This window comes from Mus caroli, unplaced genomic scaffold (genome assembly GCF_978045245.1).
Source record: "Mus caroli unplaced genomic scaffold, Mus_caroli_1 scaffold_8, whole genome shotgun sequence".
In the NCBI taxonomy this organism is placed as follows: Eukaryota; Metazoa; Chordata; class Mammalia; order Rodentia; family Muridae; genus Mus; species Mus caroli.
Genome location: NW_028227263.1, coordinates 59,738,494 through 59,755,700, shown reverse-complemented (window position 1 = coordinate 59,755,700; position 17,207 = coordinate 59,738,494). Strand labels below are relative to the sequence as shown.

Genomic DNA, 17,207 nt, shown 5'->3' with positions numbered 1-17,207 from the left:
TCTTCAATACTATTCCATGGATGGTCACTTTCATAAATCACAATTTATTTTAAGATTTTGGAGGTTGGAAAATACTTTTGCTCAAAATATTTGTTTCATTTTTGTTGTACAAATTAGTGAATGGAAAAAGTCTTTTTCAGATTAGGATATAAATTTGGTCAGATCAACATATTCACTCTGTAGATCTCTACCTCTACAAACTATTGAGATATTTGTTTCCCTTCTCTTGCATGTAAAGATAAAACCACTAAGTTGTAGTTATAATATTATCAGAGTAGATGCAGTATTTGTTAAATACATGGTATTCAGTAAAAGAAATAGTTATAGACAGACATGTGAGAAATGTTTGGCAGGAATTGTGTTCCATTTTCTCCATTGTGACCATTAACATGGACCATGTACAAATATCAGGTATTCTAATGGGCACCATAGTTTTCACTTTATTTTATAAATTGTTAGTTATTTCTCACAGAATAATTTGAAGGGCCCTTGGCATTAGAAGCTTGGCTGTCAAGGCCTTTGAAAGAGGAACAACAGTTTAACTTACAGAATGCAGACCACCAGTTAGAACTAAATACATGTATGTTCTTCAGAAAGGCAGAGACCCAAGTACTAAGTGTCCTGAGTAATTGATGCTGTATTGGTGCATCTCTCTGCTGGTTGTTCTCATGGTCTTCATGTCCTTTGTAATTTATGTGTTGGATGAAGATTCTAAGCGGGCCCCAGCTGTCCACTGGGCCATATGATTAGCAGTCAAAGTTATAGTGCTTGGTGATTTTTTTCAAGCATTGCTTCTGGAACATATCATTGATTCAGTCACCACCCTTGGAAAGTTCTTAAACATGTAGATTGTTAGCAATGACCTCCACCCTTAGAAAGAATTTTGAGAAGTTTGTTAAGATGTTTTTGTCAATGGCTCTGATGTAAAAAAATCTTAAAAACAAACTGAAGTTCAGGAAGGCAGCTCCACTAAATAGTTGAACTGGGGATTTTTTAAGCTCAGGGAATAAGAGCAATGGCAGATCGAATAGAACTGACTTACATGACTTTTGCTGAAGGTAGGCTAGTAATCAAATGTGATAAAAAAATGTGATAAAAAATGTGAAATAAAGAATTATTTCCATTTTTTTCCTCAGCTTCCTGATAAGATTTAATAAAAACTGTTAGTGAGTAGTTATGTACCTTGAAGATTTAAAATAGAAATGACTGGTTTTTTTTTAAAGATTTATTTATTTATTATATGTAAGTACACTGTAGCTGTCTTTAGACACTCCAGAAGAGGGAGTCAGGTCTCATTACGGATGGTTGTGAGCCACCATGTAGTTGCTGGGATTTGAACTCAGGGCCCTCAGAAGAGCAGACAGTGCTCTTAACTGCTAAGCCATCTCTGCAGCCCCTGTAATGACTGTTTTTTAAATAAATGTTTACATTTGTAATTCTTTTAAAATGTTTATATGATTACTTCTTTAAATAATTACTGAGATAACTGATTCTTTCTTTGTAACCACAAAATGTAGCCTGTCAGTTAAGAGGACCTGCTGAGAAAATTACCTTGTTTGCTTAAACTTTTGTTAATTTATAATAAGTTGCTTAGTTAAAAATGTATGTAGGTTCTTGGGAACGATTTTCTGTTTCTTCACCTGTAATACATAAAGTGTTTTTTTGGTTTTTTTTATGTAAAGGTATTGAGGAACATACATTTTAAAACTATAATCATTCACTAAAAGAAAAATAGAATGTAGCTGCATTGTAATTTTTATGCTCCTTGAAAGTTTTTAAAGGGATGTATAAGATATAAGAGAAAAAAAATAAAATTCTTAGAACTTGTTGAAGATTGCTTCATTCATCTTGTGTGTGTGTGTGTGTGTGTGTGTGTGTGTGTGTGTGTGTGTGTGTGTGCATGTGATCAAGAAAGCAATAGAGAGAGAGAGAGAGAGAGATTCTCATACTATCTTTTTATTTCTTTCTTCATTGTCCAACAATGAACAATGTCCAACAATTTTCTTGCCTCTTCTGAAGGAAATTTTTATTCTGGCCTTTAGCAATCACTCAAGATAATTTCAAAGGCACACTCTACATGCCACCTCAGTTTGCATTAAATGTCAAATTTGTTCTTTGATACTTGGATGCTGCCTCTTGCATATAGCTTGCTTAAAAATAAATTTTGAAACCATCAGAAATAATTTCAAAACATAGAAAAATATTTTATTTTAAACACAACCTTTTATTATGAAGACAAATATTTCTTTTCAGATATTAGAGCATTTTGAAAGCTACTTCTTAGTAAAATATTAAGGCAAATATACACTTTTATATCCAAAACATTCCCGCAGTGACCATCTTGGTAGAATGGTTGTGTTGTTGCTGTACCTGGGCATTCCAGTGAACTCAGGTGAAGGACTCTTTTCTTTCCAGCTATCATAAAGAGATTTTCCTTCAAAACCTTCATCTGGGCTTTGCAGCTATACAAAATATAAACAGGAGAATTCTCACAAATCTGATGAATAAGCTTAAATGTCCATTATAAGAATGTGAAGAGTTAAACTACATTTCAGCAAAATAAGAGATAAGATCTCTATATTAGTAGTTGTGAATTATGTGGTTGCTATAGGATTCCTTGATATACTCTTGGTTTTGGGATCAATAAAAAGCATAGGGATCAGAGAGTTACAATAAAAAGTTCTGAAGAGAAAATGTTTGTATATGTATAGTGTGCAAGTGTGAAGATAAGGGATATATAGAAAAGAATTCACAAATTAGCAAGTCATTGTCTGTGGAGAAAACAAGCATAGGCCAATTTTCCTAGATCAAAGAAAACTATTCTCAAAACCATATACTTCTCCTACTAAAGAAAATATTCCTTTATTACTGCCTCTTATCTGTAGGACTGCAGAAGTCTTACATGATCCATAATGAAATCATTATATAACATAAATAAAGGAATGTAATGACTAGTTCTTTTACTTGATTGATTTTTATAATTTTGCTAAGCAAATAGGGTTTAAAATCATTGTCTGGTTTTATGAGTGAAAAAAAAGAAGTAAAAAAAAACCCAATATTATTAAATTTTAGAATTATAGCATATAAAATTGTACCAAGAGTATGTAATAAGTTGAACATCACTAAGGTTCCATAGTTATTTAAGTTCAGTGGAAGAATCTTTGGAATGTTTTATACCTAATACCTAAGTGTAATAGTTTAAAACATTTGAAATGTAAATAAAGAAAATATCTAAAAAATAAAAAATACTTTAAAAATATAAAAATCTATTGAACACTTACAATATTTAATAGTTTATATAAAAATGTAGAGGTTCATGTAGTATATACTGTAATAAATGTATCCATTAATAATTATATATACACAAGTTAGATTTATTTCACATTAGAAGAAAATTAGAAGATATATCTATATCTTAATAAATAAAATAGGAATAAAGAAACAAAATTACTTTATTCACATTTATAAACTCACTTCCATTTTCTTAAGGAACATAAATTTAAAAGAACAATACTATATTATTAAAAATATCAGTCTATCAAATAAACATATTTAAATAATAGCAAAAACTCTCTTCAAACAAAGAAAATAGAGAAAGAAGGAAACAAAGAAGGAAACAAAGAAAGAAATAAAGGAAAGTTTTATAAATTACAAATATTAAGCCTGACCCAGCAGTGTTTTTACAGCTGTAGCAGAAGGTCACTAACTCAGGAGATGAACAAAACAGTCAAGCTTCCTCATAATTTGCCATAAATTATTGAACAGTTTGATTTCTCTGAAACACTGGATTTAAGACATTTAAGTTTCACATGCTATATAGTAACTAATAAAACTGCCTTTAAATGATACAGATACTAAATAACTAAATGCTAATACTAATTAATATATTTCTTATACCTGTAGTAGGAATCATGTTTCCTGACTTAATTCCATGCTTTGAATACAAAGATTTATTTATAAATCCTATGTAAAGTAATTATGATTTTTTTTAGAAATGCAGTATTGGTAAATATGTCCAATGATCTGGTTTTGTGGGTTGCTTGATTTTTGCAGTAATTTGAGATCAGTCTCAAAAGTCTGTCATGCAGCTACAATGATGATACACTCCTGCAACTCCGGAAATCTGGAGGCTAGACAGGAAGATCTGGATCTCATGTATAGGTAGATCTGAACTACCTATCAAAACCCTCTCTTAAAGATCCTTTCACATAGAAGTGTAAACGGTGCCTCCAAACAACTTCAGTATCTGCTGCTGCTAAGAGAGCTAGAAGGAAGGTCAGACCCTCATGGTAAAGTCAAAGATTGGAGTACAAGGAAAAAAAAAATCAAGAAGGAATCACCTAGGTTTTGTCCACAAATGGGTGCATTTCATTAAATTTATTCAGTCATCCGTACCTTGTGAGTTACCTAATTTTACCATACAAGGGGACATAAAGTAATTATAGAGTAAAGGAATTAAACAGTAGTTCCAGTTACAGTGTGACTCTAGTGGCTGCTTTGTAAGGTCTATTTTGTCATTTCCAAAGTACAGATGGTAGACAGAATGCAGCCTATAGGCTGACTCACAGAGGTGGGAAAAATAGCAGATAATATATGGAGAAAGAGTTGGTTAGCTGAGAAAATTCTGAAAGAATATTTTTCATGAGAAAAGAAAGTTAGCTACAAACAATATAAATATTTAAAATAACAGTTGCATCCAAAATATTATTTTCAGAGTTTCTGCAAAGATTTTCCCACCTCTTTACCTCTTTTGTTAGGTTGTACACTAAGCTGTACATCAGTGGTGTGCAATCAACTCTTAGAGTGTAATTTCCTGAAACAGAAGGAATTGCCTGGTTTATTTCTTTCATTTATGTTATTTATTTACCCAAAGACCATTGTTAAACTGTAGATAAACTTATTCCTTCAAAAATACACTTTATAAAACACCCTATATTGTTCTCAATCTTAAGCTATAAAAACAAATTTTATGACACTGACTGCTAAATCTTGTCCTGAAGATTAGGGAGAGAGCTCAACAGGCCATCTCTCCAAGTCTTTACTTCCTATTCTACCTAAAAATTTTTCCTTAAGCATTTTTCAAATACTGTTCCCTCAGCTTGAATCAGTATCCTACACCATATCTGCATGACTTCTTCAGCCTTTGGGCTCATGTTACATTTTCAGAGGGATCTCATTGACTCCTGGATGTAACACTCCATAGAATCTGTTCTTTTTTCTTGTCCTTGGTCTGTTTTTCACATAACTCAAAATCTGGATCACAGGTGATCCATTCAATTCTGGAATGTAGTTTAATCCATATATAGTCAAGTTGACAACAAGGAATAGCCATTACATGTGTCCTGAACATGGGACTGTTAGGTATTTTTTATTCACAAAGTAAGATCCAGGTCACTGAAGGCTGAGTGGCGTGGGCTTTTAATCCCAGCACTCAGGAAACTGAAGCAGAATGTTCGTGAGTTCTATGTCTCATATAGATAGATAGATAGATAGATAGATAGATAGATAGATAGATAGATAGATAGATAGATAGATAGATAGATAGACAAGTGTTTTATATGAGTAACTAGGAAGGAGATAAGGCATTTCTTACAATATAAATACACGTAATATGGGATCAAAGAATTACATACATGGCTCTCTATTCAGTTGAAATTTCATATAGAAAAGTACATATGCATCACTGACAATCTCTACAACATCAGCTACAGAACTGAAATGTAAAGGCACTATTAAATGTGCTACAAAATTTCTATTGTTTTACTGTAGTGACTTTGCTTTTTTGTGTGAGGTGGTTTATTTAGGTTGTTATTATACTACATAAGTATAATAAATCAAGGTATACTCATTAAATGAAACATTTTATCTTTTCTGTGTGAAAATGTGGATTTCCAATCATTTACCTGTAATACCAAAGTTCTGTAAGATATAACAGGAGGTAAGAAAGCATAATAGATAGGAAAGACTGAACTCAACCCTCTCCTCTCAGGTAACCCTTGGGAAGTTGACTGACATCTGAGTCACAGCTTTCTCTTCTGTACAGTATGGAAAATAAGTACTTATATCACATGAGAGCTATATCACATAAATATTACATGGGCAAGAATTAAGAGAGCATTAAATATATTTCTGGCATATTCCTCAGATAAATGAGAGTTCATAGGACAGAAACACTACAATTCAAGGAGAACAGATCTTTTGGAGAAGACATTAAGGGTAATCTGAGTAAAGCTTTAATTTTTTTCAATTTTACATACTTTATTATTTATAAAACTTTCAAATAAATAAAAATATCACTTTAGTTTTGTGTTATATTTATGTTTATATTTTAACATATATTTACAGGTATGTGTTATTACATCCCTTGAGAAATAAACATTTAACCAAAGAATGGAGGGTTGTATTTCTCAATCACATTGAACTTATGCATATTTGTTCTTAATCCTAAAAATTATGGTCCAGTTTCAGATATGACATAATTATCTAAGCCCAGTGATTGCTAAAATACTGGACAAATCAAATGTTCAAAACTAGCAATAATAATAATAACATCATTTAGCTATACCTCCAGCTCCCAAATCATATGATTTAAGAATGGTCATTATTTATCACATAAAAAGTGTGTGTGTGTGTGTGTGTGTGTGTGTGTGTGCGTGCGTGTGTGTATCATTGTATACACATGGAAGTGAAAATAAAACTTTTTGGAGTTAGTTCTCACAGTCCATCTTTAAATAGGTTCACATGATACACCTGAGTTTGTCAGGCTTCTCTCAAATTGCCTTTGATGGCTTATCCATTTCACTAGTCCCTAAACATAAATGTCATATATGTAATTCAAAAACAAATGATTCTTCAAGTTTGTGACTTAGGCATTCAACAGGTAAGAACCATATTTAAGATACTCTGGTAGAAGAGGCATGTTAAGTAATGCAGTCTTCCTGAACTAGCATTGATATACAGCGGGGGGGGGGGGGGGGGGAGATGCCTCTTAATTACTCATGAAGTCAGTCCTGAATCAAAGGGAAAGATGTGAAATCAGCCATAGGTATCTTAACTTCATCTTAATGGGCTTCTTTCTGTGCTAGGATGAAATTCTACCTCCAGAATAACCATTGTTCTCTAATGGGGCCAACAATATTCACCTTCTATGGAAGAATCAGCATTAATATAAGCCACACCTCGTTCTTGTAGGAGTCTTGAATGTTCCTATAACAAAAAACTTAATAAACTATAAGGATAAATTTAACTCTCTCCCACCCAAGGCACTTCTGCCATTCTTTAATGTATATATTTGAATGAAATTGCAACACAATTCCCACAAGTTTGGCATATAAAGTCTCAAAAAAAAAAAAAAAAACGTACTTTACAATGAGAAACAACACCAATTGACAGATCTTCTAGACAGAAACTAAACAGAAACAATGAAACCAACTGAGGTTAAGATTTAAATATACCTACCAGATAATTATAGAAAAATTAACCCAAACACAAAAGAATAGACCTTCTTCTTGGGACCTAATGGAACCTTTTCCAAAATTGACCATATAATTTGTCTCAAAAGAATTAAACCACAATAGATAAAAGAAAATCGAAATAACCCCTTGCATCTTGTCAGAACACCATGGATTAAAGTTGGTTTCAACAACAACAGTAATTGTTGGGGACTGTTTTGAGTACTTTGTCTTAATTTGACTCCCAAAAGCTGCACTTCCAGATGCTGAGGGTCCCTGCCCCCAGCTGGCTTTGGTAATAAAGAATTGCCATACAGACAATGGATGGGCAGGAAGACTAAGGTGGGACTTTTAGATTGCATGGGCAAGGGACAGAGGGGGTCAGGGGGATAGGATGGGGAAACAGTGATATTAGAAGTAAAGGCCCACGGACATGTAAGAATTCTGGGAAGTGGCCCCAGGGACAACTTTCCTGCTTGGGTCTGGGAAGCCAAAGATTAAAAAAAAAAAAAAAAAATTTAGAAAATGTTAACCCACAAATACTAGAGGGAGTATATGCTAGCTGTGGGGAGGTTTAGAAGTATGCAAACACTGAGCTAGTTAGACATATTAAAAATTAAGCCGATATGTGTGTGTGTGTGTGTGTGTGTGTGTTTCATTCTTTAAACAAGAGAGCTCTGGAGGGTGGCTAGAATTAAAAATTTACCACTACAAAAAAACAACAGAAGGCCAAAATACTCCTGGAAACTGAACTCTCTCCTCCATGATCACTGAATCAGGGAAAAAAATAAAGAAAGAAACTAAAGACTTTCTAGAATTCAGCAATAATGAGGGCACTGCATTCTCAGACTTATGGGACACTATAATACCAGTGCTAAGAAGAAAGTTCATAGCATTAAATGTCTTCATAAAGAAATTGGAGAGTTTTTTTTTTCATTTTTATTGGTTATTTTATTTATTGACATTTCAAATGTTATCCCCCCCTTTCCATGTTTCCCGTCCACAAGCCCTGTACCTCCTCCTACCTCCCCCTGCCTCTATGAAGGTGCTCCCACACCCCCAAACTCAGTCTGCCTCAGCGCCCTATCATTCACCTAACCTGGGTCATCAAGACTCCGCAGGACCAAAGGGCTCCCCTCCCAGTGTTGCCAGATAAGGCCATCCTCTGCTACAAATCCAGCTGGAGACATGGATACTCCTTGTACTATTTGGTTGGTGGTTTAGTCCCTGGGTGATTTAGGGAATCTGGTTGGTGGGTATCGTTGTTCCTATGAGGTTGCAAAGCCCTCCAGCTAGAATTCTCATACTAATAAATTAAAAGTATGCCTGAAAGCTTAGAGAAAAAATTAAAAGAAGCAAACAAACTGGAGAGGAGTAGATGCCAAGTCATAATCAAACTCGGAGCTAAAAAAAAAAAAAAAAAGAAAAGAAAAGAAAAAGAAAAAGAAAAAAAGAAAAAAAAAAACTTTGGGAAAAAATAGACAATACCTTAGCCAAATTAACTGAAAGACAGAGATACAAAATTAAAAAATGAATCAGAAATTAAAATGAATACATAAGCATGGACAATGAGGCACTTAAAAAATCAAAAGGTATTATGTCAAAAGTCTGTACGCCACAAAATTGGAAATCTAAGTGAAATTGATAATTTTCTGTACAGATACTAATAGCAATCCACAGATTCAATGGAATCTCCATTAACATTTCATAAAAATGCTTTACAGAAAAACTCTCAGGCCTAACAAGGGTCACAAGTCCCTTCCAGTCCACACCAGCACTGGGGCACTTTGGGTGCAGAGTCTGAAGACACCCCCAAGGTTCCCAAAGGACTCTCCACGACATCTTAGGACCTCTGGTGAGTGGATCAAAACTTCTGCCAGGAGGCAGGTTCGAACACCAGATATCTGGGCACCTTCCCTGCAAGAGGAGAACTTGCCTGCAGAGAGTACTCTGAACACTGAAACTCAGGAGAGAGCTAGTCTCCTAGGTCTGCTGATAGAGGCTAACATAATCACCTGATGAAAAAGCTCTAACCAGAAAAAAACTATAACAACTAACTCCAGAGATTACCAGATGGGGAAAGGCAAACGTAAGAATCTTACTAACAGAAACCAAGACCACTCACCATCATCAGAACCCAGTACTCCCACCCCACTCAGTCCTGGGCACCCCAACACACCCGAAAAGATAGACCCGGATTTAAAAGCATATCTCATGATGATGGTAGAGGACATCAAGAAGGACTTTAATAACTCACTTAAAGAAATAGAGGAGAACACTGCTAAACAGGTATAAAAACCTTAAAGAGGAAGCACAAAAATCCCTTAAAGAATTGCAGGAAAACACGATTAAACAGGTGATGGAATTGAATAAAACCATCCAAGACCTAAAAAGGGAAGTAGATACAATAAAGAAAACCCAAAGTGAGGCAACGCTGGAGATAGAAACCCTAGGAAAGAAATCTGGAACCATAGATTCTAGCATCAGCAACAGAATACAAGAGATAGAAGAGAGAATCTCAGGTGCAGAAGATTCCATAGAGAATATCGGCACAACAATCAAATAAAATACAAAATGCAAAAATTCTAACTCAAAACATCCAGGAAATCCAGGACACAATGAGAAGATCAAACCTATCAATAATAGGAGTAGATGAGAATGAAGATTTTCAACTTAAAGGGCCAGCAAATATCTTCAACAAAATTATACAAGAAAACTTTCCAAAGCTAAAGAAAGAGATGCCCATGAACATACAAGAAGCCTACAGAACTCCAAATAGACTGGACCAGAAAAGAAATTCCTCCCGACACATAATAATCAGAACAGCAAATGCACTAAATAAAGATAGAATATTAAAAGCAGTAAGGGAAAAGGGTGAAGTAACATATAAAGGCAGACCTATCAGAATTGCATCACACACTTTTCAACAGAGACTATGAAAGCCAGTAGAGCCTGGACAGATGTTATACAGACACTAAGAGAACACAAATGCCAGCCCAGGCTACTATACCCAGCCAAACTCTCAATTACCATAGATGGAGTAACCAAAGTATTCCATGACGAAACGAAATTCACACATTATCTTTCCACGAATCCAGCCCTTCAAAGGATAATAACAAAAAAAAAAAAAAAACAATACAAAGACGGAAACCATGCCCTAAAAAAAGCAAGAGAGTAATCCCTCAACAAACCAAAACGAAGACAGCCACAAGAACAGAATGCCAACTCTAACAACAAAAATAATAGGAAGCAACAATTACTTTTCTTTAATATCTCTTAATATCAATGGACTCATTTCCCCAATAAAAAGACATAGAATAATGGACTGGCTACACAGTCAGGACACAACGTTCTTCTTCTTACAGGAAACCCATCTCAGGGAAAAAGACAGACACTACCTCAGCGTGAAAGGCTGGAAAACAATTTTCTAAGCAAATGGTCTGAAGAAACAAGCTGGAGTAGCCATTCTAATATCAAATAAAATCGACTTCCAACCGAAATTTATCAAAAAAGTCAAGGAGGGACACTTCATACTCATCAAAGGTAAAATACTCCAAGAGGAACTCTTAATTCTGAATATCTTTCCTCCAATGCAAGGACAGCCACATTAATTAAAGAAACTTTAGTAAAGCTCAAAGCACACATTGCACCTCACACAACAATAGTGGGAGATTTCAACACACCACTTTCATCAATGGACAGTTCGTGGAAACAGAAACTAATATCCAATATATATAAAGAAATCAAGAAGGTGGACTCCAGAAAATCAAATAACCCCATTAAAAAATGGGGCTTAGAGCTAAACAAAGAATTCTTACCTGAGGAATATCAAATGGCTGAGAAGCACCTGAAAAAATGTTCAGCATCCTTAATCATGAGGGAAATACAAATCAAAACAACCCTGAGATTCCATCTCATACCAGTCAGAATGGCTAAAATCAAAAATTCAGGTGACAGCAGATGCTGGTGAGGATGTGGAGAAAGAGGAACACTCCTCCACTGTTGGTGGGATTGCAAGCTTGTATAACCACTCTGGAAATCAGTCTGGCGGTTCCTCAGAAAATTGGACATAGTACTACAGGAGGATCCCGCAATACCACTACTGGGCATATACCCAGAAGATGGTCCAACTAGTAAGAAAGACACATGCTCCACTATGTTCATAGCAGCCTTATTTATAATAGCCAGAAGCTGGAAAGAACCCAGATGCCCCTCAACAGAGGAATGGATACAAAAAAATGTGGTACATTTACACAATGGAGTACTAATCAGCTATTAAAAAGAATGAATTTATGAAATTCCTAGGCAAATGGTTGGACCTGGAGGGCATCATCCTGACTGAGGTAACACAATCACAAAAGAGCTCAAATGATATGTACTCACTGATAAGTGGATATTAGCCCAGAATCTTAGAATACCCAAGATATAAGATACAATTTGCGAAACACATGAAACTCAAGAAGAACGAAGACCAAAGTGTGGACACTTTGCCCTTTCTTAGAATTGGGAACAAACACCCATGGAAGGAGTTACAGAGACAAAGTTTGGAGCTGAGACAAATGATAGACCATCTAGAGATTGCCATACCCAGGGATCCATCCCATAATCAGCCTCCAAACGCTGACACCATTGCATACACTAGCAAGATTTTGCTGAAAGGATCCTGATATAGCTATCTCTTGTGAGACTATGCTGGGGCCTAGCAAACACATAAGTGGGTGCTCACAGTCAGCTATTGGATAGATCATAGGGCCCCCAATGGAGAAGCTAGATAAAGTACCCAAGGAGCTAAAGGGATCTGCAACCCTATAGGTGGATCAATATTATGAATTAACCACTACCCAGGAGCTCTTGACTCTAGCTGCATATGTATCAAAAGATTGCCTAGTTAGCCACCACTGGAAAGAGAGGCCCTTTAGACATGCAAACTTTATATGCCCCAGTACAGGGAAACACCAGGGCCAAAAAGTGGGAGTGGGTGGGTAGGGGGTTGGGGGGGAGGGTATGGGGGACTTTTGGGATAGCACTGGAATTGTAAATCAGGAAAATACTTAATAAAAATAAATAAATTTAAAAAAAAGAAAAAAAAGAACAATTCTCAACTTTATATGGAAAAGCAAAACACCCAGGGTACCTAAAACAATCCTGAGCAATAAAAGAACTTTTGGAGATACCACAATCCTTGACTTCTAGCTGTACTACAGAATAATAGTAAGAAAAAAAAACCACATGGTATTATTATAGAAATAGACAGGTGGACCAATGGAATCAAATTAAAAATCTAGAATAAACCCACATTTCAACAGACTACTTAGTTTTTACAAAGAAGCCAAAACTTTACATTAGAAAAAAGAAAGCATCTTAGCAAATGTTGCTTGTCTAAATGGATGTCTGCATGAAAAAGAATGCACATAGATCCATATAATCAACCTGTACAGAACTCAAGTCCACATGGACCAAAGATTCAGCCTAAAACAAGATACACTAACAGAAACTGGGGAATGGCTTTGCACTCATTGGTACAGGAGACAACTTCCTGAACAGAACACTAATGATGTAGGCACTAAGATTAACCCTTAATAAATGGAACCCCATGAAGTTGAAAAGCTTCTGTAAGGAAAAAAAAATTAACATCATTAGAACAAAATGAGAGCTTACAGATTGTGACAAGATCTTCACCAACCATACATCTGAGAGAGGAATAAGTATCTAAAATATGTAAATAACAGAAGAAGTCAGACACCAAAAAATCATACAATCAAATTAAAAAACTGGACACAGAACTAAACAGAAAATTGTCAACAGAGGAATCTCGAATGTCCAAGAAGCACTTAAAAATATTCACTATTCTTAGTCATTCAGGGAAATGAAATGAAAACCACTTTGAGATTCTTCTTAACATACATCAGAATAGCTAAGGCCAAAACCTCAAGGGGTAGCTCATGGTGGCAAGGGTCTGGAGCAAGAGACACACTCTTCTATCAGTGGTAGGATTACAAACTTATACAACCACTATGGAAAGCAATTTGGCAGTTTCTGAGAAAATTGGAAATAATTCTACCTGTAGACCCAGTTATACCACTCCAGGGCATACACTCAAAAGATGCTCCATTTTCCTATAAGAACACTTGTCCAAAAATGTTCTTAGTAACTTTATTTGTAATATCCATAAACTAGAAATAATCTAGATGTCCTTCCACTAAATAAAAGATAAAGAAAATGTGGTTTATTTACACAATGCAGTACTACTCAGTTATTAAAAACAAGGACACCATGAATTTTTCAGGTAAATGGATAGAACAAAAAATATCACCCTGAGTGAGGTGATAGTTCACCCCAAAGCCATGCATGGTATGTTCTCACTTATAATTAGATATTAGCAATAGTGAGGTAAGCAAGTTACAAAAGGACATGTATGGCATGTACTCACTTTTAAGTGGATATAGGAATAAAGTACAGGATAACCACTCTATAATCAACAGACCCAAACAAGCCAAATAACAAGGAGGGCCAATGAAAGGATGGATGCCTTTTTCTCAGAGGGGGAAATAAAAGAGAAATCTGAGGTAGATAGGAGGGAAGTGGGTGAGAGAGGGAATGGAGAGCAGAGCAGGACAGGGGTCAGGGGACAGATGCAGGAAGAGTGGGGGACTCTAGATTGTGAAAGAGACCAAGGATAGCTAAGCCCTGGGCCTCTATGGGGGAAGCTCTACTTGAGACTCCCAGCAGTGGGGGATATTGATTGTGAACTACTTCCTATAGCCAGACAGGACCAGCAGTGGAGGGATAAAGACAACAACCCATCCACAAAGCCTTCAACTCAAAATATGTCCTACCTATAAGATGTACAGAGACAAAGAACAGATACTGAGCACATGGCCAACCTATGACTGTCCCAAGTTGAAACCCATTGCTTGAGTAATAACCAATCCATGACACTATTAATAATACTACGTTATGCTTGCAGATAGGGGCAGAGCATAACTGTAATGAGAGGCTTCATCCTGCAACCAGTGAAAAAGTCAAACATTAGATGGAGCTCCAGGAGCCTTATTGAAGATTTGGGGGAAGTAATGAAGGAATGTAAAAGGACAGGTACTCCACAGGAAGACCAACAGTCAACTAACCTAGACCCCTTTGGCTCCCAGAGACTGAAACACCAAACAAATAGCAATCATGGATTGTATGGAATTAGGGTCCCTGCATATATATATATACATATATATATATGTGTGTGTGTGTGTGTGTATGTATATATATGTGTGTGTATGTGTGTGTGTGTGTGTGTGTATGTATATATATATGTGTGTGTGTGTGTGTGTGTGTGTGTGTGTGTGTGTGTGTGTATACATCAGATGAAAAGCTTTCTTTTCATGTCAGGGCCCCTCAACATCAGAAGAAGGGGCTCTCCCTGAATCTGTTTCCTGCCTGCATGTGGATCTTATTCCCTTACATGCACCATTTTATCTGGCCTCAGTGGGAGAAGATATACCTAGTCCTAAAGAGAATTTAATGTGCTAGGGTGGTACAGGGGTGGCAATATAGGGTTTATATCAAGAGGGAGCTTCTCCTTCTTAAAGGAGAAGGGAAGGGAATAATAGGAGGAGTTTCTGTGTGAGGGAATAGTGGGAAGAGAGAGGGGACTGATATCAGCATGTAAAGTGAATAATAAATTTAATTTAAAAAAGAAACTGCCAAATTTTTGTTTTTTTGTTTTGTTTTGGCTTTGTATTTTGCTTCCAGTACACTGATTTACTTATTATATTACATTATCTAAAACAAAATTAAATTTCAATAATTGAAATGAGGTGTTTCTAAAATTGGAACAGAAGTGAATTCTTCAAGTGAGACAATTTTGTTGATTTTTAAAAATGTATTATATTCTTACTAATATATTTATGTATTTAGTGCCTGTATGTGTGTAATGTGAACAAGCATGTCATCTCATGTAAGTGGCGGTCAGAGGAGAGAATGTCAGTTCTCTCCTCCTACCATCTAGGTACCAATAACTAGTGAAATCATCAGCTTGGCAGCAAGTGCCTTAACCAGCTGAGTTATATTATTGACCTCTTGTAGATTTTTTTTAACAATAACATAATCCTTTTGCATAAAAAGATGTCTAAGCTGTGCCCCTGGGCCACATGCAGCCAAGTAATATATACGAATGTAGTAATGTAGTCCAACAAAAAATTGTAAACATAGTTAAAATATGATGAGATGATTTTTATTTGGTCACTTATTAAGTAACTTGATGTGTGAGTCTGAAACATGAATTTTGTATATAGAACATTATGTTGTAAGAGTAAAAGGTTGAACACATATCCAAGAAATTTTAGCAAAAATCAAAACATTGTTTCACTGGATTTACTTGTCATTTTTTTAAGCTTCAAAGTAAAGTCCCAACTCTTTTGTCACTTTGGAAAATTTATGTGGAAGAAAATTGTCAACCAACCTCTGCCCACTCAGTAGAACCAAGAAGGCCAAATTCTTCTGCATCCCAGCTTGCAAACAAAATTGTCCTTCTAGGCCTCCATCCTAAAAGACATGGGAATAACACATAAATTCTTGAAAAATACATAGCCCCCAAGATAAGGAGAAGTCTCCAAGATGGGAAATCACAAAATGTTGAAGACTTTTATTGTGAAAAGTAAGACCTGTTGTTCTCACACCCTTAGTCACACAACTTCATTTTGTATGTTTTTAAAATGATACTTGCTAGAATCAAATAGTATAGTTGTATTATAAAAGGAAGAATGTAGACAGTAAAAGTCTCATGAAGTCAGAAAATAATTTCTCTAATTTACAATTTTCCAAGAGCAAGAAAACCCTCTCATCTGCATATGCCTGACACAGAGGGAGAAACCCCTGGTACAGCCAGTGCTGCAGTGGCAGGCAGAAATGTGGGAAACTATTTAGAAACCTCCCAAGTTGTTCTGAAATAGCATGATCATCTGCTTCTGTGATTTTTTTCCCTCCACTATTATGTAAAATCAAATACCAAGGGCTCACTTTTAGGTAGCAGTATCCATTAATAGTGAAAATTTTACACTTTGATAAGTAGGCTCTGAGGTAATTAACAGTGACATTGGAGGTGAAGAAAAATGTGGCTTTAAACTTTGATTCTCACACTTCCTAGATGCTAGTAAGTCTGTGCCATAAAAAAAAAAAAAGAGTACTTTTTTGTTGTTGTTTCTGTTTTTTGTTTTTTTCAAGACAGGGTTTCTCTGTATAGCCCTGGCTGTCCTGGAACTCACTTTGTAGACCAGGCTGGCTTCAAACTCAGGAATCCGCCTGCCTCTGCCTCCCAAGTGCTTGGATTAAAGGTGTGTGCTACCACTGCCCAGCTAAAAACCTACTTTTATGAAGATAAAATCCACTATAGTAGAGTAAGGAGAAGATATGATTTGACTATCAGGATCATTAAATAGAATACTATTTCAGAAGAACTTAGTAAGTGCTATAAGGACCTTGTAACTATCTCAACTATATTTATGAAATATTATAAAGGGGCTGGAGAGATGGCTCAGCAGTTAAGAGCACTGTATGCTCTTCCACAGGTCCTGAATTCAGTTCCCCACACCCACATCTGTAATGAAATATGATGCCCTCTGCTGGTGGGTAAGAAAGCAAAAACTGAGCAGTGGTCGTGTACACCTTTATTCCTAGCTTTTAGGTAGCAGAGTCAGGCTAGTCTCTGAGTTTGAGACCAGCCTGATCTACAGAGTAAGTTCCAGGACATTCAGTGTGGTTACACAG

The 17,207-nt window shown here is 35.8% G+C and overlaps 1 protein-coding gene across 3 annotated transcripts in view; it reads right to left on the bottom strand.

Moving 5' to 3' along the window:
• Positions 1-17,207, bottom strand: part of Folh1 (folate hydrolase 1) — a 67,316-nt gene that overhangs the window by 22,330 nt on the left and 27,779 nt on the right. For 2 of the 3 annotated variants that reach the window (XM_085841552.1, XM_085841554.1), the window contains exons 11-14: positions 15,904-15,986; positions 7,143-7,206; positions 4,746-4,813; positions 2,371-2,462 (exon numbers count right to left, since the gene is read on the bottom strand). In XM_085841552.1, the coding sequence (XP_085697678.1) occupies positions 2,371-2,462; positions 4,746-4,813; positions 7,143-7,206; positions 15,904-15,986 (307 nt within the window). The remainder of the gene's footprint in view (positions 1-2,370; positions 2,463-4,745; positions 4,814-7,142; positions 7,207-15,903; positions 15,987-17,207) is intronic. The other variant, XM_085841553.1, reaches the window with a different exon arrangement.